The 20,942-nt window shown below is 53.7% G+C and overlaps 3 protein-coding genes across 3 annotated transcripts; all 3 read left to right on the forward strand.

Moving 5' to 3' along the window:
- Positions 1-94: 94 nt before the first annotated feature.
- LOC149920340 (uncharacterized) lies at positions 95-7,420 on the forward strand. The gene is given in 8 exon segments (XM_090147336.1): positions 95-834; positions 985-1,780; positions 2,592-2,785; positions 2,904-2,997; positions 4,457-4,563; positions 5,085-5,990; positions 5,992-6,115; positions 6,936-7,420. Coding segments are annotated over 8 exon segments (3,087 nt in total). The 3' UTR covers positions 7,062-7,420.
- Positions 7,421-7,510: 90 nt separating this feature from the next.
- LOC149920341 (uncharacterized) lies at positions 7,511-15,515 on the forward strand. Its single transcript, XM_090134129.1, is given in 7 exon segments — positions 7,511-9,875; positions 10,687-10,880; positions 10,999-11,092; positions 12,552-12,658; positions 13,180-14,085; positions 14,087-14,210; positions 15,031-15,515. Coding segments are annotated over 7 exon segments (2,895 nt in total). The 5' UTR covers positions 7,511-8,531; the 3' UTR covers positions 15,157-15,515.
- Positions 15,516-16,125: 610 nt separating this feature from the next.
- Positions 16,126-20,939, forward strand: LOC149920342 (uncharacterized). The gene is made up of 2 exons (XM_090134130.1): positions 16,126-18,530; positions 19,351-20,939. The coding sequence occupies exon 1, from the start codon at positions 16,627-16,629 to the stop codon at positions 18,004-18,006; it is 1,380 nt and encodes a 459-aa protein (XP_089990256.1). The 5' UTR covers positions 16,126-16,626; the 3' UTR covers positions 18,007-18,530; positions 19,351-20,939.
- Positions 20,940-20,942: the final 3 nt, after the last annotated feature.

Below are 20,942 nucleotides of genomic sequence, written 5' to 3' on the forward strand. Positions count from 1 at the left end.
TGGAGCGGCCGCTCCGTGCTGGTGGTCATTGCTGGAGCTCTGCTCTGGGTGACAGCCATTTGTGCGTTGAGATTGTTCTCTGGGAGAGAACAGGATGAAGCTCAGCCTGGCATTCATCCTGGCCTTGGCTCTGACCATGTCTCCATTTGGGGGACATGGACCGGGCTATGTCAGCCGTCTCAGCTGGGTCTGGAATTGGGACCAGAAGCTGGATGTTCCTGAGGAGCAGCATCCAGTGGGGACCAAGAGCCAGACCTCCACCTGGCCTTGCTGGTTTGGCCTCACCACCTGCCCCGACAGGACTGAGGAGAGGAAGACGATCCCGGTCCTTCCTGAGGAGCAGCATCCAGTGGGGACCAGAAGCCAGACCGCCACCTGGCTCTGCTGGATTGGCCTAGACTCCTGTCCCGACAGGACTGAGGGCAAGAAGAAAAACCAGCTCCTTCCTGAGGAGCAGCATCTGGTTAGGACCAAGAGCCAGACCTCCTTCTGGCCCTGCTGGTTTGGTCTAACCTCCTGCTCCGACAGGATCGAAGAGAGGAAGGGAAACCAGCTCCTTCCTGAGGAAGAGCATCCAGTGGGGACCAAGAGCCAGACCTCCACCTGGCCCTGCTGGCTTGGCCTAGCCTCATGCCCTGACAGGACTGAGGGAAAGAAGACAAACAAGCTCCTTCGTGAGGAGCAGTGTACAGAGGAGACCAAGTGCCAGACCTCCACCTGGCCCTGCTGGTTTGGCTTAACCTCCTGTCCCATCAGGATCGAAGAGAGGAAGGGAAACCAGCTCCTTCCTGAGGAAGAGCATCCAGTGGAGACCAAGATCCTGACCTCCACCTGGCCCTGCTGGCTTGGCCTAGCCTCATGCCCTGACAGGACTGAGGGAAAGAAGACAAACAAGCTCCTTCCTGAGGAGCAGTGTACAGAGGAGACCAAGTGCCAGACCTCCACCTGGCCCTGCTGGTTTGGCTTAACCTCCTGTCCCATCAGGATTGAAGAGAGGAAGGGAAACCAGCTCCTTCCTGAGGAAGAGCATCCAGTGGGGACCAAGAGCCAGACCTCCACCTGGCTTTGCTGGATTGGCCTGGCCTCCTGCCCCGACAGGACTGAGGGCAGGAAGACAAACCCAGTCCTTCCCGAGGAGCAGCATCTGGTTAGGACCAAGAGCCAGACCTCCTTCTGGCCCTGCTGGTTTGGTCTAACCTCCTGCTCCGACCGGATCGAGGAGAGGAAGAGAAACCAGGTCCTTCCTGAGGAACAGCATCCAGTGGGGACCAAGAGCCAGACCTCCACCTGGCTCTGCTGGTTTCGCCTAACGTCCTGCCCCGACAGGACTGAGGGCAGGAAGACAAAACAGCTCCTTCCCGAGGAGCAACACCCAGTGGGGACCAAGAGCCAGACCTCCACCTGGCCCTGCTGGTTTGGCCTAATCTCCTGGCCTACCAGAATCAAGGCCTGGAAGACAAACCAGCTCCTTCCTGAGGAGCAGCGTCCAGTGGAGACCAAGATCCTGACCTCCTACTGGCCCTGCTGGCTTGGACCTTCCCGATGCCCCAGATGGGTCTGGTACAAGGGCAGCAAGGTCGTTCCAGAGGGCCCAAAGCAGCCGTCCCCAGGCACCAAGCAGAAGGCCTACGGCTTGCCTGCCATCCTGTTCTACCTTTGGGACTACCTTGTGCAAAGGAGAGCCTGGCTCCTTACAGAATCCTTGATCGCCATCTGCATTCTGTGCCTTCACTGGACTGCCTGCAGCCTCTGGAGAAGATTAAGAAGGCCTTGGGCAGAGGTGAGCGATGGAGATGCATTGTGCAGGGAGGGTACCATGGCTGGGGAGCAGGGAACCATATTCGTGAGGACATCCAAGGGAAGCAGACCACCAGAGGCCCATAAGTTCTCCCCAGGGACTTGCCAGCCATGGGGCTGTCACACAGTGGGAGACCTCTGTGCAAAGCAGGGCCATGCCAGAGGTGGCGTGAGCCCCGCCGGCTGCCCCGAGCAGTCCTGCGAGGCTGGCAATGCTCTGTTATAATCGGAGCCCTGCAGGGTGATACTCTGCAAAACCAGCCTGCATCCCTTTCACTGTGCCCATGCCCTTTCGCTTCCTGGGTACAGGACAAACAGACTCCACCACCTTCCTGCACAATCCATTCCAGCGCCTGACAACTCCCTGAGAGAAAAAGTTTTTCCTTGTGTCTAATCTAAATCTCCCCGGGCGCAACTTGCGGCCATTTCCTCGGGTCCTGTTTGTTGCCTGGGAGAAGAGGCCAAACCCCTCCTCATCACAACCTCCCTTCGGGAACTTGTGGAGTGCAATGAGGTCTCCTCTGAGCCTCCTCTTCTCCAGACTAAACAATCCCAGCTTCCTCAGCCGCTCCTTCTAAGACTTGTGCTCCAGACCTCTCACCAGTTCCATTGCCCTTCTCTGGACCCGTTCCAGGGCCTCAATGTCCTTCTTGTAATGAGGGGCCCAAAACTGCAGACAGTACTCGAGGTGAAGAGCATGAGGATAAGCTGTGCCACGAACACCTCCTGCAGAGGAGCTTTGCATTTGCCCATCAGAAAGATAACGATTGGTGTCACTGATCTCTCTTTCCAAGGCTCTTCCAGCTCCAGAGGAAGACCCGATTAAACATCTCTTGGGACCAAATGCTGGGACCTCCCAGAAGAATGAGCCGGCCTGCTTCTACCCACCCCTGGCCTGCAAATCAGAGAAAGGGAAGACTGGCTTAATTAACATGGGAAACACTTGCTACGTGAACAGTGTCATCCAGGCTCTTTTCATGGCTTCGGAGTGAGTTGTTGCTCCCTTGTTCCCACTTAGGACTGCTCCAGGGTTGCTCTCTGCCCTGGCATTGTGCTTTCCACTCTAATTGTCCATCTTGGTTTGCATCTCTTGTTGTCTTTTGCAGCTTTCGGCATTCGGTGTTGAATTTAAGTGGGGGCATCTCCCAGCCCCTGATGACAAAACTCCGGTCGCTCTTTGCACTTTTGGAGCACAGTCAGGTAATTATTTCATGTTCTAGTTATTTGTTTGGCCTGTCGGCCGTGGAATGGCTCGTCTCCAAGTTGCTTCCTGCATCAGCTCCGATGTGCTGATAAGGAGTTGTGGATCTGGGTGCATTTTTGTAATGGGGCAAATTTTGTTGACAGGAAAGAGGCTAATTTTGGGGGTGGAGGAGGCAAAGTGAGTCTGCAGCTCCTGTCATCCATGAAAGTGAGCTGTGTTCACACCAGGCTGCCTCTGTCCATCCTGGCTTTGACGGACACAATAACTAATAGTTTTGACAATGAAATCCATTTGGTAATAGTTTATATGCGTGGCCAACTGAAAAGCCTGTTGGTGTAAAACAGCACTTTCTGTTTCTTGCTGTGCAGCAAGGAAGAAGACCCGAGTAACATGTTTGTCCCCTTGCCTCACTGCAAACTGCAGTCAATCAGTAGAAAATGCCTTAAAATTAGCTTTGGCAGACCAAAAAACCAAAGACCAAAAGCTACACGAGCAACAAACCCTTGGATTCCAGATGTTATGAATCTTTTGTATCCGAGGGAAAGTAAAACAAATTAACCCACAAACAGATTAATTACGAGCGCTTTCTTCACCAGCCTGAAATTTAACGTGAGTGACTCCAGATGGGTCATGTCCAGGTCCATTTGTGAAAACACCCGTCTGTCCCCCAGAGACACAGCTTTGAATTTTCACTTGCTGTTGACCCACTTTCCTGTACCTCTCCATTTCCCAAGACTTGACTGGCAACCCTGGCTCGTTACATTGTGGTGCTGCACCATTACAGATCCATTACAGATCACTTTCAGGGGGTAATATCGAGAACATCTTAACTTGAGGAGTATTTGGTCGTAAAAGAGCCTGTTTGTTCAAAGCAGGTTACGGTGTGTTTGATGCATTAGCAGACTTGCTTGCTGTGTAGCTCGCAGTTAATAACTTCCCAGTAATTTCCTGTAATCCCTCTAGTTATTTTTCTTTTGGGCCAGCACTTAAAGTCATTTCTCCAGCCAATGATGGGCCTTTCAGCATATTAATTAGACAACAATTGCCGAATGGCACTGATTACATCATCCAGTAATGCAGATTACCTGCCTGCAGTGATCAGAAGGATGGGTGGAAGTCGAGTGGATTTTTTTTTTCTTAAATGGACTTGGTATCAAATTAAGGATCAAATTCAGTTCAGGCTGAATTAGGTAGACGTCTCTGGGTCAGGAGCACAAACCATTTTGAAACTGAATGATGAAATAAATGCATGGATAGTTCATATGAGTACCTGAGTGACAGGCGTTGGTAAAAGTGAGCACATAGAAGCTCTTCTCCTCATGACAGTCCAGCAAAAGGATGTTCAGCAGGGCTGACGTTCATCCTTTCAGTGCTGGATGCAGCAAACGAAGCAAGTCTTCTCCTATATGAAGTGAGATCCAGTGGATTAAATGTGTTTTTCCGTCTCGGTTCCAGCGACCTGCCGTCTCACCCGACAGCTTCCTCTCTGCCTCCCGGCCACCCTGGTTTACCCCTGGTGCTCAGCAGGACTGCTCGGAGTATCTCAAGTACCTGCTGAATCGGTATGTGGCAAGCACTCCAATTTTGGAGCCCAGACATGATGAGGCCCCAAGACATAGCGTAATATGAAATGCTGACTCCCGTGGGAGAGGTGCACGTGGCTGAGGTCTGAGAGATTTGGTGTAAAAATGGGAAAACCAGTCCGGGGCTTCTTCGTAGAACTGTTTGTGCCCAGCTGGGGGTAAGAAATGAAGCCAGCTTGAAAATTTCTGAAATTGCACCCAGTTCAGTGGAAAAGTGTTTGCCTGACAAGCCTCCTCTTTAAAATGCTGGTTTTGCCTTTCTTTCTTTCACCTAAAAATCCCAAATCCCCAGTGTCCTGGTGATGCCCCTGGAAGTGGGGTCAATGCACACTGACCATCTCTGCTTTCTGCAACACCACACTTGGCATCAGACCCGTGTGCACAGACCCGTTACCTATCACACGTTTACTGTGACGAGCGGAGAGCAGATACCATACACGTAGAAACTCGTTCTTTAGCTTTTATTGCTCTATGTTGCCATCTTTTTTCTTCTGCCAAAGATTACATGAAGAAGAGAAAACTGGAAAGAGCATCTACTACCAGAAACTGACGGAATCCAGCTTGATGTCTCAAGCCAGGGAGCGTCATTCCTTCAACAAGACATTGATTGAGAAGATGTTTGGGGGAAAAATGGTGACAAAGATTCGTTGCTTGAAGTGTTTGAACATCTCCTCTAGAGAAGAAGCCTTCACAGACCTGTCGTTGGCCTTCCCCCCTCCGGATAGGCCTGTATGGAGACCAAGAAGCACCTCTGTGGATACAACCAAACATCCTCACTTGGCTTTTGGGAAGCAGACACGCGCTCCTAAGGACTCTCGATCCGTCTCGGATTTAATCAACTATTTTCTGTCCCCGGAGAGATTGACAGCAGGGAATCAATACCACTGCGAGAAATGTGCTTCCTTGCAGGATGCTGAGAAGGTGACAGAGCTGACAGAGGGCCCGCACTACCTCATCCTCACACTCCTGCGGTTCTCCTTCGACTCGCAGACCATGAAGAGGATTAAGATCCTGGACAGTGTCTCCATCCCTGCGGTGCTTAAACTGCCCATCCTCGTCAGCCCAGAGGAAACTGAGGACATTTGCTGGCATGGGAAGGACGCGGCTGACCTGGGCAGCACCTTCGTGCCCGCCGTGTACGATCTCTGCAGCGTGGTGGTGCATTCGGGCATCACCTCCCAGAGCGGCCACTACTACTGCTTCTCCAGAGAGTGCACTGATACCGGGCCCCAGGCACCGCCCCGGGATGGGACACCAAAACGGGCTTCTGGCAAGCAGTTGGACTCTGAAATCCCGTGGTACTTCTTCAACGACGCCACGGTTTCCACCCACTCCTTTGAATCAGTCAGCAAGCTGGCTTCTTTATACCCCAAGGACACTGCCTACGTGCTATTCTACAGGCAGCGGGAGGGCAGCCTGTAGCACTCCACCGCATGAGGCTGTGGCAGAAGCCAGCCACCTGCACAGCGAACTCTCCCTCAGTAAGGACTTGATGGAAGCCATCTCCAAAGACAACATTCTCTACTTGCAGGTATATCCCAGGTGTACACAGACTGCATTTTCCCACTGAGATTGGGTGTTGAGCTTGATGTATGGCATCAGAGAGGCAGCCAACCCCAGCCACAAGAGAATGACTCGGTGATGTCTGTCCTGGGCAGCTCGGCCTCCATTTTTCTCCAAGCGTCCAGGTGTGGCGAGCGGGCCACGGCTGCCAGTCAGGTGCCCACCCTCCTGCTCTCACTCCCCCTCCTTAGCAGGAGAAGGAAAATAAGAGGACGTGGGTCAAGTTAAGTATAGAGAGATGTCTCACTGTCTGCCATCCTGGGCAAAACAAGCTCAACTCGGGGAAGATACCAGTTAGGATTTGATGCCAGTTAGTAGGAGTAGAATAATGAGAACTAAAAGCAAACTAAAAACACTTCCTCCCCATCCACCCTCTTCTACCTTCTCCCCTCCCAGCAGAGCAGGGGAACATGGAGTGGGGGCTGTGGTCAGTCGATAACGCTTTGTCTCTGATGCTCCTCCATGGTCATTCTCTGCCCTGCTGCACCGTGGAAATTCCTGCTGTGTGCCTGGAACGCCTCCTGCCCTCCTCCTGGTCTGACCTGAGAGGTCTGAACTGCCCTGGCTGTCAGGGGGTGGCTTTGGATCACCCACGTGGCTAGAGAGATGCGACACTTAGATGCATCTCTCCAGTCAAGTTCTAGAGATGAGTACGTGCCATAGCAACCCCAGATTAGTTTGTGGAAAATTCCCAGGGGCACGTGGGACAGCACAGGGAAGGAGGGAGCAATTCCCAACAGGCATTTCCATGCAAATAACAGCAATATACTCGGTCATTTCTCCTACAGGAGCAGGAAAAAAGAGGCGAGGAACAGAGCTGCCTACATTCCCACCTTGCCAAAATCCCCCACGCCTCAGTCCACCAAAGGTTCGTGAGCAGAAAACTCCTTGATGACAACAACGTCTTCCACTGAGCGCATGCCAACATCTCCGGGATCATCACCTCCATTTTCAAGCGTGCATGCGATAAATAAAATCATCACTCCTGCAGCCTGTGTCATTGTGGTGGCAGTGGGTCTGGGAGAGCGGCAGCACGAAAGGCGTTGGTGCAGGAGAGTGCTGTTGTGTAGGTTTTGGGGGCACGCGCCTGGGGAGGAGGAAGGGCCCTGGGCCGGGGGAGAAGAGGCACCGGTGGCTGCAGGTGCCCACAGCCAGCCATGCCCCAGGGGGAGAGAGCACATCCCGAGTGGGAGCCCACATCCTGCTGAGGTAGTGCAGCATCCCCCAGAGCACACAGGGAGGTGCTGTGAGTCCTGCAGCACGCCGGGAAGCATCCAGGGCACACTGGGAATCCTCAGCAGGGCCAGTTCCGCAAAGACGCTGTGCGGATCAGCTTCGTAGCAGAGGCCTGCAGCGAGGGAACCGAGCCTTCCCAGGAAGGAAAAATGGCGGCAAAAAACCACAGCAAGAGCTGCTGGAAAACGGAGGGAGAGCCTGAGGCACGGCGGCTCAGCCTCCCTGGTCTGGTTCCAGACCCCTTGGATTCTTATCGCTTGGATTCTTATCTCACCACCAGGAGGGTGGTGAGAGACTGGCACGGGTTGCCCAGAGAGGTTGTGGATGCCCCACTCGAGAGGCAATCAAGGCCAGGCTGGATGGGGCTGTGAGCAACGTGGTCTACAGGGAGGTGTCCCTGCCTCTAGCAGGGGGGCTGGAACTAGATGACCTTCAATGTCCCTTCCAACCCTAACCATTCTGTGTTGCTATGATTTGACGATTCGTTGGATGGGAGGAAGCAGAGGTCGGACGGGGTTGTGGGATTTGGGTGTTGAGTCCCCAGCCCCGAGACGGGTACATCAGGGCCCTCCTCCATGCCCAGGAGCCACGCTGCTCCAAATCTAGATGGCAATGCCATTGCTATTTTTTTCTGGAAGAATAGCAGAGCATGCTTCTTGTATTTAAGTCTGCTAGGCTGAAAGTGCTGCTGATGTGAAATCAAAATGGAGCTGAAGCTGCTCCATTTTGAGCAGCTCAAGTTAGAAAAAAGCACACTGTATCTGGCTATTGTTCAGAGTAGTTCATTAAACTTGCGTCCACGGAGGTTTCCAAAACCTTCCGGCTTCTGCCGTGTCGCCTTCCTGCTTTGCTGGCGTGGCACATGGAGGAATTCTCTGAGCTTTGATCCTCTGCCTTGATGAGATCCATATCTAAACAATCCACCAGGGTATCCACCAGGGCATGCTGGGAATCCTATGGCCAGCGCAGGGGAAAGGCACTGTGACATCATAGAGCAGGGCATGACATCAGTCTTCCTCGAGTCACACTGGCAGCCTCCCCCAGCTCAGACTCGTGGAGCGGCCGCTCCGTGCTGGTGGTCATTGCTGGAGCTCTGCTCTGGGTGACAGCCATTTGTGCGTTGAGATTGTTCTTTGGGAGAGAACAGGATGAAGCTCAGCCTGGCATTCATCCTGGCCTTGGCTCTGACCATGTCTCCATTTGGGGGACATGGACCGGGCTATGTCAGCCGTCTCAGCTGGGTCTGGAATTGGGACCAGAAGCTGGATGTTCCTGAGGAGCAGCATCCAGTGGGGACCAAGAGCCAGACCTCCACCTGGCCTTGCTGGTTTGGCCTCACCACCTGCCCCGACAGGACTGAGGAGAGGAAGACGATCCCGGTCCTTCCTGAGGAGCAGCATCCAGTGGGGACCAGAAGCCAGACCGCCACCTGGCTCTGCTGGATTGGCCTAGACTCCTGTCCCGACAGGACTGAGGGCAAGAAGAAAAACCAGCTCCTTCCTGAGGAGCAGCATCTGGTTAGGACCAAGAGCCAGACCTCCTTCTGGCCCTGCTGGTTTGGTCTAACCTCCTGCTCCGACAGGATCGAAGAGAGGAAGGGAAACCAGCTCCTTCCTGAGGAAGAGCATCCAGTGGAGACCAAGATCCTGACCTCCACCTGGCCCTGCTGGCTTGGCCTAGCCTCATGCCCTGACAGGACTGAGGGAAAGAAGACAAACAAGCTCCTTCCTGAGGAGCAGTGTACAGAGGAGACCAAGTGCCAGACCTCCACCTGGCTTTGCTGGATTGGCCTGGCCTCCTGCCCCGACAGGACTGAGGGAAGGAAGACAAACCCAGTCCTTCCCGAGGAGCAGCATCTGGTTAGGACCAAGAGCCAGACCTCCACCTGGCCCTGCTGGTTTGGTCTAACCTCCTGCTCCGACCGGATCGAGGAGAGGAAGAGAAACCAGGTCCTTCCTGAGGAACAGCATCCAGTGGGGACCAAGAGCCAGACCTCCACCTGGCTCTGCTGGTTTCGCCTAACGTCCTGCCCCGACAGGACTGAGGGCAGGAAGACAAAACAGCTCCTTCCCGAGGAGCAACACCCAGTGGGGACCAAGAGCCAGACCTCCACCTGGCCCTGCTGGTTTGGCCTAATCTCCTGGCCTACCAGAATCAAGGCCTGGAAGACAAACCAGCTCCTTCCTGAGGAGCAGCGTCCAGTGGAGACCAAGATCCTGACCTCCTACTGGCCCTGCTGGCTTGGACCTTCCCGATGCCCCAGATGGGTCTGGTACAAGGGCAGCAAGGTCGTTCCAGAGGGCCCAAAGCAGCCGTCCCCAGGCACCAAGCAGAAGGCCTACGGCTTGCCTGCCATCCTGTTCTACCTTTGGGACTACCTTGTGCAAAGGAGAGCCTGGCTCCTTACAGAATCCTTGATCGCCATCTGCATTCTGTGCCTTCACTGGACTGCCTGCAGCCTCTGGAGAAGATTAAGAAGGCCTTGGGCAGAGGTGAGCGATGGAGATGCATTGTGCAGGGAGGGTACCATGGCTGGGGAGCAGGGAACCATATTCGTGAGGACATCCAAGGGAAGCAGACCACCAGAGGCCCATAAGTTCTCCCCAGGGACTTGCCAGCCATGGGGCTGTCACACAGTGGGAGACCTCTGTGCAAAGCAGGGCCATGCCAGAGGTGGCGTGAGCCCCGCCGGCTGCCCCGAGCAGTCCTGCGAGGCTGGCAATGCTCTGTTATAATCGGAGCCCTGCAGGGTGATACTCTGCAAAACCAGCCTGCATCCCTTTCACTGTGCCCATGCCCTTTCGCTTCCTGGGTACAGGACAAACAGACTCCACCACCTTCCTGCACAATCCATTCCAGCGCCTGACAACTCCCTGAGAGAAAAAGTTTTTCCTTGTGTCTAATCTAAATCTCCCCGGGCGCAACTTGCGGCCATTTCCTCGGGTCCTGTTTGTTGCCTGGGAGAAGAGGCCAAACCCCTCCTCATCACAACCTCCCTTCGGGAACTTGTGGAGTGCAATGAGGTCTCCTCTGAGCCTCCTCTTCTCCAGACTAAACAATCCCAGCTTCCTCAGCCGCTCCTTCTAAGACTTGTGCTCCAGACCTCTCACCAGTTCCATTGCCCTTCTCTGGACCCGTTCCAGGGCCTCAATGTCCTTCTTGTAATGAGGGGCCCAAAACTGCAGACAGTACTCGAGGTGAAGAGCATGAGGATAAGCTGTGCCACGAACACCTCCTGCAGAGGAGCTTTGCATTTGCCCATCAGAAAGATAACGATTGGTGTCACTGATCTCTCTTTCCAAGGCTCTTCCAGCTCCAGAGGAAGACCCGATTAAACATCTCTTGGGACCAAATGCTGGGACCTCCCAGAAGAATGAGCCGGCCTGCTTCTACCCACCCCTGGCCTGCAAATCAGAGAAAGGGAAGACTGGCTTAATTAACATGGGAAACACTTGCTACGTGAACAGTGTCATCCAGGCTCTTTTCATGGCTTCGGAGTGAGTTGTTGCTCCCTTGTTCCCACTTAGGACTGCTCCAGGGTTGCTCTCTGCCCTGGCATTGTGCTTTCCACTCTAATTGTCCATCTTGGTTTGCATCTCTTGTTGTCTTTTGCAGCTTTCGGCATTCGGTGTTGAATTTAAGTGGGGGCATCTCCCAGCCCCTGATGACAAAACTCCGGTCGCTCTTTGCACTTTTGGAGCACAGTCAGGTAATTATTTCATGTTCTAGTTATTTGTTTGGCCTGTCGGCCGTGGAATGGCTCGTCTCCAAGTTGCTTCCTGCATCAGCTCCGATGTGCTGATAAGGAGTTGTGGATCTGGGTGCATTTTTGTAATGGGGCAAATTTTGTTGACAGGAAAGAGGCTAATTTTGGGGGTGGAGGAGGCAAAGTGAGTCTGCAGCTCCTGTCATCCATGAAAGTGAGCTGTGTTCACACCAGGCTGCCTCTGTCCATCCTGGCTTTGACGGACACAATAACTAATAGTTTTGACAATGAAATCCATTTGGTAATAGTTTATATGCGTGGCCAACTGAAAAGCCTGTTGGTGTAAAACAGCACTTTCTGTTTCTTGCTGTGCAGCAAGGAAGAAGACCCGAGTAACATGTTTGTCCCCTTGCCTCACTGCAAACTGCAGTCAATCAGTAGAAAATGCCTTAAAATTAGCTTTGGCAGACCAAAAAACCAAAGACCAAAAGCTACACGAGCAACAAACCCTTGGATTCCAGATGTTATGAATCTTTTGTATCCGAGGGAAAGTAAAACAAATTAACCCACAAACAGATTAATTACGAGCGCTTTCTTCACCAGCCTGAAATTTAACGTGAGTGACTCCAGATGGGTCATGTCCAGGTCCATTTGTGAAAACACCCGTCTGTCCCCCAGAGACACAGCTTTGAATTTTCACTTGCTGTTGACCCACTTTCCTGTACCTCTCCATTTCCCAAGACTTGACTGGCAACCCTGGCTCGTTACATTGTGGTGCTGCACCATTACAGATCCATTACAGATCACTTTCAGGGGGTAATATCGAGAACATCTTAACTTGAGGAGTATTTGGTCGTAAAAGAGCCTGTTTGTTCAAAGCAGGTTACGGTGTGTTTGATGCATTAGCAGACTTGCTTGCTGTGTAGCTCGCAGTTAATAACTTCCCAGTAATTTCCTGTAATCCCTCTAGTTATTTTTCTTTTGGGCCAGCACTTAAAGTCATTTCTCCAGCCAATGATGGGCCTTTCAGCATATTAATTAGACAACAATTGCCGAATGGCACTGATTACATCATCCAGTAATGCAGATTACCTGCCTGCAGTGATCAGAAGGATGGGTGGAAGTCGAGTGGATTTTTTTTTTCTTAAATGGACTTGGTATCAAATTAAGGATCAAATTCAGTTCAGGCTGAATTAGGTAGACGTCTCTGGGTCAGGAGCACAAACCATTTTGAAACTGAATGATGAAATAAATGCATGGATAGTTCATATGAGTACCTGAGTGACAGGCGTTGGTAAAAGTGAGCACATAGAAGCTCTTCTCCTCATGACAGTCCAGCAAAAGGATGTTCAGCAGGGCTGACGTTCATCCTTTCAGTGCTGGATGCAGCAAACGAAGCAAGTCTTCTCCTATATGAAGTGAGATCCAGTGGATTAAATGTGTTTTTCCGTCTCGGTTCCAGCGACCTGCCGTCTCACCCGACAGCTTCCTCTCTGCCTCCCGGCCACCCTGGTTTACCCCTGGTGCTCAGCAGGACTGCTCGGAGTATCTCAAGTACCTGCTGAATCGGTATGTGGCAAGCACTCCAATTTTGGAGCCCAGACATGATGAGGCCCCAAGACATAGCGTAATATGAAATGCTGACTCCCGTGGGAGAGGTGCACGTGGCTGAGGTCTGAGAGATTTGGTGTAAAAATGGGAAAACCAGTCCGGGGCTTCTTCGTAGAACTGTTTGTGCCCAGCTGGGGGTAAGAAATGAAGCCAGCTTGAAAATTTCTGAAATTGCACCCAGTTCAGTGGAAAAGTGTTTGCCTGACAAGCCTCCTCTTTAAAATGCTGGTTTTGCCTTTCTTTCTTTCACCTAAAAATCCCAAATCCCCAGTGTCCTGGTGATGCCCCTGGAAGTGGGGTCAATGCACACTGACCATCTCTGCTTTCTGCAACACCACACTTGGCATCAGACCCGTGTGCACAGACCCGTTACCTATCACACGTTTACTGTGACGAGCGGAGAGCAGATACCATACACGTAGAAACTCGTTCTTTAGCTTTTATTGCTCTATGTTGCCATCTTTTTTCTTCTGCCAAAGATTACATGAAGAAGAGAAAACTGGAAAGAGCATCTACTACCAGAAACTGACGGAATCCAGCTTGATGTCTCAAGCCAGGGAGCGTCATTCCTTCAACAAGACATTGATTGAGAAGATGTTTGGGGGAAAAATGGTGACAAAGATTCGTTGCTTGAAGTGTTTGAACATCTCCTCTAGAGAAGAAGCCTTCACAGACCTGTCGTTGGCCTTCCCCCCTCCGGATAGGCCTGTATGGAGACCAAGAAGCACCTCTGTGGATACAACCAAACATCCTCACTTGGCTTTTGGGAAGCAGACACGCGCTCCTAAGGACTCTCGATCCGTCTCGGATTTAATCAACTATTTTCTGTCCCCGGAGAGATTGACAGCAGGGAATCAATACCACTGCGAGAAATGTGCTTCCTTGCAGGATGCTGAGAAGGTGACAGAGCTGACAGAGGGCCCGCACTACCTCATCCTCACACTCCTGCGGTTCTCCTTCGACTCGCAGACCATGAAGAGGATTAAGATCCTGGACAGTGTCTCCATCCCTGCGGTGCTTAAACTGCCCATCCTCGTCAGCCCAGAGGAAACTGAGGACATTTGCTGGCATGGGAAGGACGCGGCTGACCTGGGCAGCACCTTCGTGCCCGCCGTGTACGATCTCTGCAGCGTGGTGGTGCATTCGGGCATCACCTCCCAGAGCGGCCACTACTACTGCTTCTCCAGAGAGTGCACTGATACCGGGCCCCAGGCACCGCCCCGGGATGGGACACCAAAACGGGCTTCTGGCAAGCAGTTGGACTCTGAAATCCCGTGGTACTTCTTCAACGACGCCACGGTTTCCACCCACTCCTTTGAATCAGTCAGCAAGCTGGCTTCTTTATACCCCAAGGACACTGCCTACGTGCTATTCTACAGGCAGCGGGAGGGCAGCCTGTAGCACTCCACCGCATGAGGCTGTGGCAGAAGCCAGCCACCTGCACAGCGAACTCTCCCTCAGTAAGGACTTGATGGAAGCCATCTCCAAAGACAACATTCTCTACTTGCAGGTATATCCCAGGTGTACACAGACTGCATTTTCCCACTGAGATTGGGTGTTGAGCTTGATGTATGGCATCAGAGAGGCAGCCAACCCCAGCCACAAGAGAATGACTCGGTGATGTCTGTCCTGGGCAGCTCGGCCTCCATTTTTCTCCAAGCGTCCAGGTGTGGCGAGCGGGCCACGGCTGCCAGTCAGGTGCCCACCCTCCTGCTCTCACTCCCCCTCCTTAGCAGGAGAAGGAAAATAAGAGGACGTGGGTCAAGTTAAGTATAGAGAGATGTCTCACTGTCTGCCATCCTGGGCAAAACAAGCTCAACTCGGGGAAGATACCAGTTAGGATTTGATGCCAGTTAGTAGGAGTAGAATAATGAGAACTAAAAGCAAACTAAAAACACTTCCTCCCCATCCACCCTCTTCTACCTTCTCCCCTCCCAGCAGAGCAGGGGAACATGGAGTGGGGGCTGTGGTCAGTCGATAACGCTTTGTCTCTGATGCTCCTCCATGGTCATTCTCTGCCCTGCTGCACCGTGGAAATTCCTGCTGTGTGCCTGGAACGCCTCCTGCCCTCCTCCTGGTCTGACCTGAGAGGTCTGAACTGCCCTGGCTGTCAGGGGGTGGCTTTGGATCACCCACGTGGCTAGAGAGATGCGACACTTAGATGCATCTCTCCAGTCAAGTTCTAGAGATGAGTACGTGCCATAGCAACCCCAGATTAGTTTGTGGAAAATTCCCAGGGGCACGTGGGACAGCACAGGGAAGGAGGGAGCAATTCCCAACAGGCATTTCCATGCAAATAACAGCAATATACTCGGTCATTTCTCCTACAGGAGCAGGAAAAAAGAGGCGAGGAACAGAGCTGCCTACATTCCCACCTTGCCAAAATCCCCCACGCCTCAGTCCACCAAAGGTTCGTGAGCAGAAAACTCCTTGATGACAACAACGTCTTCCACTGAGCGCATGCCAACATCTCCGGGATCATCACCTCCATTTTCAAGCGTGCATGCGATAAATAAAATCATCACTCCTGCAGCCTGTGTCATTGTGGTGGCAGTGGGTCTGGGAGAGCGGCAGCACGAAAGGCGTTGGTGCAGGAGAGTGCTGTTGTGTAGGTTTTGGGGGCACGCGCCTGGGGAGGAGGAAGGGCCCTGGGCCGGGGGAGAAGAGGCACCGGTGGCTGCAGGTGCCCACAGCCAGCCATGCCCCAGGGGGAGAGAGCACATCCCGAGTGGGAGCCCACATCCTGCTGAGGTAGTGCAGCATCCCCCAGAGCACACAGGGAGGTGCTGTGAGTCCTGCAGCACGCCGGGAAGCATCCAGGGCACACTGGGAATCCTCAGCAGGGCCAGTTCCGCAAAGACGCTGTGCGGATCAGCTTCGTAGCAGAGGCCTGCAGCGAGGGAACCGAGCCTTCCCAGGAAGGAAAAATGGCGGCAAAAAACCACAGCAAGAGCTGCTGGAAAACGGAGGGAGAGCCTGAGGCACGGCGGCTCAGCCTCCCTGGTCTGGTTCCAGACCCCTTGGATTCTTATCGCTTGGATTCTTATCTCACCACCAGGAGGGTGGTGAGAGACTGGCACGGGTTGCCCAGAGAGGTTGTGGATGCCCCACTCGAGAGGCAATCAAGGCCAGGCTGGATGGGGCTGTGAGCAACGTGGTCTACAGGGAGGTGTCCCTGCCTCTAGCAGGGGGGCTGGAACTAGATGACCTTCAATGTCCCTTCCAACCCTAACCATTCTGTGTTGCTATGATTTGACGATTCGTTGGATGGGAGGAAGCAGAGGTCGGACGGGGTTGTGGGATTTGGGTGTTGAGTCCCCAGCCCCGAGATGGGTACATCAGGGCCCTCCTCCATGCCCAGGAGCCACGCTGCTCCAAATCTAGATGGCAATGCCATTGCTATTTTTTTCTGGAAGAATAGCAGAGCATGCTTCTTGTATTTAAGTCTGCTAGGCTGAAAGTGCTGCTGATGTGAAATCAAAATGGAGCTGAAGCTGCTCCATTTTGAGCAGCTCAAGTTAGAAAAAAGCACACTGTATCTGGCTATTGTTCAGAGTAGTTCATTAAACTTGCGTCCACGGAGGTTTCCAAAACCTTCCGGCTTCTGCCGTGTCGCCTTCCTGCTTTGCTGGCGTGGCACATGGAGGAATTCTCTGAGCTTTGATCCTCTGCCTTGATGAGATCCATATCTAAACAATCCACCAGGGTATCCACCAGGGCATGCTGGGAATCCTATGGCCAGCGCAGGGGAAAGGCACTGTGACATCATAGAGCAGGGCATGACATCAGTCTTCCTCGAGTCACACTGGCAGCCTCCCCCAGCTCAGACTCGTGGAGCGGCCGCTCCGTGCTGGTGGTCATTGCTGGAGCTCTGCTCTGGGTGACAGCCATTTGTGCGTTGAGATTGTTCTCTGGGAGAGAACAGGATGAAGCTCAGCCTGGCATTCATCCTGGCCTTGGCTCTGACCATGTCTCCATTTGGGGGACATGGACCGGGCTATGTCAGCCGTCTCAGCTGGGTCTGGAATTGGGACCAGAAGCTGGATGTTCCTGAGGAGCAGCATCCAGTGGGGACCAAGAGCCAGACCTCCACCTGGCCTTGCTGGTTTGGCCTCACCACCTGCCCCGACAGGACTGAGGAGAGGAAGACGATCCCGGTCCTTCCTGAGGAGCAGCATCCAGTGGGGACCAGAAGCCAGACCGCCACCTGGCTCTGCTGGATTGGCCTAGACTCCTGTCCCGACAGGACTGAGGGCAAGAAGAAAAACCAGCTCCTTCCTGAGGAGCAGCATCTGGTTAGGACCAAGAGCCAGACCTCCTTCTGGCCCTGCTGGTTTGGTCTAACCTCCTGCTCCGACAGGATCGAAGAGAGGAAGGGAAACCAGCTCCTTCCTGAGGAAGAGCATCCAGTGGAGACCAAGATCCTGACCTCCACCTGGCCCTGCTGGCTTGGCCTAGCCTCATGCCCTGACAGGACTGAGGGAAAGAAGACAAACAAGCTCCTTCCTGAGGAGCAGTGTACAGAGGAGACCAAGTGCCAGACCTCCACCTGGCTTTGCTGGATTGGCCTGGCCTCCTGCCCCGACAGGACTGAGGGAAGGAAGACAAACCCAGTCCTTCCCGAGGAGCAGCATCTGGTTAGGACCAAGAGCCAGACCTCCACCTGGCCCTGCTGGTTTGGTCTAACCTCCTGCTCCGACCGGATCGAGGAGAGGAAGAGAAACCAGGTCCTTCCTGAGGAACAGCATCCAGTGGGGACCAAGAGCCAGACCTCCACCTGGCTCTGCTGGTTTCGCCTAACGTCCTGCCCCGACAGGACTGAGGGCAGGAAGACAAAACAGCTCCTTCCCGAGGAGCAACACCCAGTGGGGACCAAGAGCCAGACCTCCACCTGGCCCTGCTGGTTTGGCCTAATCTCCTGGCCTACCAGAATCAAGGCCTGGAAGACAAACCAGCTCCTTCCTGAGGAGCAGCGTCCAGTGGAGACCAAGATCCTGACCTCCTACTGGCCCTGCTGGCTTGGACCTTCCCGATGCCCCAGATGGGTCTGGTACAAGGGCAGCAAGGTCGTTCCAGAGGGCCCAAAGCAGCCGTCCCCAGGCACCAAGCAGAAGGCCTACGGCTTGCCTGCCATCCTGGTCTACCTTTGGGACTACCTTGTGCAAAGGAGAGCCTGGCTCCTTACAGAATCCTTGATCGCCATCTGCATTCTGTGCCTTCACTGGACTGCCTGCAGCCTCTGGAGAAGATTAAGAAGGCCTTGGGCAGAGGTTCTCCTTCGACCCGCAGACCATGAAGAGGATTAAGATCCTGGACAGTGTCTCCATCCCTGCAGTGCTCGAGCTGCCCATCCTCGTCAGCCCAGAGGAAACTGAGGACATTTGCTGGCATGGGAAGGGCAGGGCTGACCTGGGCAGCACCTTCGTGCCCGCCGTGTACGATCTCTGCAGCGTGGTGGTGCATTCGGGCATCACCTCCCAGAGCGGCCACTACTACTGCTTCTCCAGAGAGTGCACTGATACCGGGCCCCAGGCACCGCCCCGGGATGGGACATCAAAATGGGCCTCTGGCAAGCAGTTGGACTCTGAAATCCCGTGGTACTTCTTCAACGACGCCACGGTTTCCACCCACAACTTTGAATCAGTCAGCAAGCTGGCTTCTTTATACCCCAAGGACACTGCCTACGTGCTATTCTACAGGCAGCGGGAGGGCAGCCTGTAGCACTCCACCGCATGAGGCTGTGGCAGAAGCCAGCCACCTGCACAGCGAACTCTCCCTCAGTAAGGACTTGATGGAAGCCATCTCCAAGGACAACATTCTCTACTTGCAGGTATATCCCAGGTGTACACAGACTGCATTTTCCCACTGAGATTGGGTGTTGAGCTTGATGTATGGCATCAGAGAGGCAGCCAACCCCAGGCACAAGAGAATGACTCAGTGATGTCTGTCCTGGGCAGCTCGGCCTCCATTTTTCTCCAAGCGTCCAGGTGTGGCGAGTGGACCACGGCTGCCAGTCAGGTGCCCACCCTCCTGCTCTCACTCCCCCTCCTTAGCAGGAGAAGGAAAATAAGAGGACGTGGGTCAAGTTAAGTATAGAGAGATGTCTCACTGTCTGCCATCCTGGGCAAAACAAGCTCAACTCGGGGAAGATACCAGTTAGGATTTGATGCCAGTTAGTAGGAGTAGAATAATGAGAACTAAAAGCAAACTAAAAACACTTCCTCCCCATCCACCCTTTTCTACCTTCTCCCCTCCCAGCAAAGCAGGGGAACATGGAGTGGGGGCTGTGGTCAGTCGATAACGCTTTGTCTCTGATGCTCCTCCATGGTCATTCTCTGCCCTGCTGCACCGTGGAAATTCCTGCTGTGTGCCTGGAACGCCTCCTGCCCTCCTCCTGGTCTGACCTGAGAGGTCTGAACTGCCCTGGCTGTCAGGGGGTGGCTTTGGATCACCCACGTGGCTAGAGAGATGCGACACTTAGATGCATCTCTCCAGTCAAGTTCTAGAGATGAGTACGTGCCATAGCAACCCCAGATTAGTTTGTGGAAAATTCCCAGGGGCGCGTGGGACAGCACAGGGAAGGAGGGAGCAATTCCCAACAGGCATTTCCATGCAAATAACAGCAATATACTCGGTCATTTCTCCTACAGGAGCAGGAAAAAAGAGGCGAGGAACAGAGCTGCCTACATTCCCACCTTGCCAAAATCCCCCACGCCTCAGTCCACCAAAGGTTCGTGAGCAGAAAACTCCTTGATGACAACAACATCTTCCACTGAGCGCATGCCAACATCTCCGGGATCATCACCTCCATTTTCAAGCGTGCATGCGATAAATAAAATCATCACTCCTGCAGCCTGTGTCATTGTGGTGGCAGTGGGTCCGGGAGAGCGGCAGCACGAAAGGCGTTGGTGCAGGAGAGTGCTGCTGTGTAGGTTTTGGGGGCACGCGCCTGGGGAGGAGGAAGGGCCCTGGGCCGGGGGAGAAGAGGCACCGGTGGCTGCAGGTGCCCACAGCCAGCCATGCCCCAGGGGGAGAGAGCACGTCCCGAGTGGGAGCCCACATCCTGCTGAGGTAGTGCAGCATCCCCCAGAGCACACAGGGAGGTGCTGTGAGTCCTGCAGCACGCCGGGAAGCATCCAGGGCACACTGGGAATCCTCAGCAGGGCCAGTTCCGCAAAGACGCTGTGCGGATCAGCTTCGTAGCAGAGGCCTGCAGCGAGGGAGCCGAGCCTTCCCAGGAAGGAAAAATGGCGGCAAAAAACCACAGCAAGAGCTGCTGGAAAACGGAGGGAGAGCCTGAGGCACGGCGGCTCAGCCTCCCTGGTCTGGTTCCAGACCCCTTGGATTCTTATCGCTTGGATTCTTATCTCACCACCAGGAGGGTGGTGAGAGACTGGCACGGGTTGCCCAGAGATGTTGTGGATGCCCCACTCGAGAGGCAATCAAGGCCAGGCTGGATGGGGCTGTGAGCAACGTGGTCTACAGGGAGGTGTCCCTGCCTCTAGCAGGGGGGCTGGAACTAGATGACCTTCAATGTCCCTTCAAACCCTAACCATTCTGTGTTGCTATGATTCGACGATTCGTTGGATGGGAGGAAGCAGAGGTCGGACGGGGTTGTGGGATTTGGGTGTTGAGTCCCCAGCCCCGAGACGGGTACATCAGGGCCCTCCTCCATGCCCAGGAGCCACGCTGCTCCAAATCTAGATGGCAATGCCATTGCTATTTTTTTCTGGATGAATAGCAGAGCATGCTTCTTGTATTTAAGTCTGCTAGGCTGAAAGTGCTGCTGATGTGAAATCAAAATGGAGCTGAAGCTGCTCCATTTTGAGCAGCTCAAGTTAGAAAAAAGCACACTGTATCTGGCTATTGTTCAGAGTAGTTCATTAAACTTGCGTCCACGGAGGTTTCCAAAACCTTCCGGCTTCTGCCGTGTCGCCTTCCTGCTTTGCTGGCGTGGCACATGGAGGAATTCTCTGAGCTTTGATCCTCTGCCTTGATGAGATCCATATCTAAACAATCCACCAGGGTATCCACCAGGGCATGCTGGGAATCCTATGGCCAGCGCAGGGGAAAGGCACTGTGACATCATAGAGCAGGGCATGACATCAGTCTTCCTCGAGTCACACTGGCAGCCTCCCCCAGCTCAGACTCGTGGAGCGGCCGCTCCGTGCTGGTGGTCATTGCTGGAGCTCTGCTCTGGGTGACAGCCATTTGTGCGTTGAGATTGTTCTCTGGGAGAGAA

Source organism: Phasianus colchicus, chromosome 1, assembly GCF_987193195.1.
Source record: "Phasianus colchicus chromosome 1, bPhaCol1.hap1.1, whole genome shotgun sequence".
Lineage (NCBI taxonomy): Eukaryota > Metazoa > Chordata > Aves > Galliformes > Phasianidae > Phasianus > Phasianus colchicus.

Bases quoted from the DNA above. Each gene is read 5' to 3' on its own strand.
- LOC149920342 (XM_090134130.1), top strand. From the start codon at position 16,627: ATGAAGCTCAGCCTGGCATTCATCCTGGCCTTGGCTCTGACCATGTCT.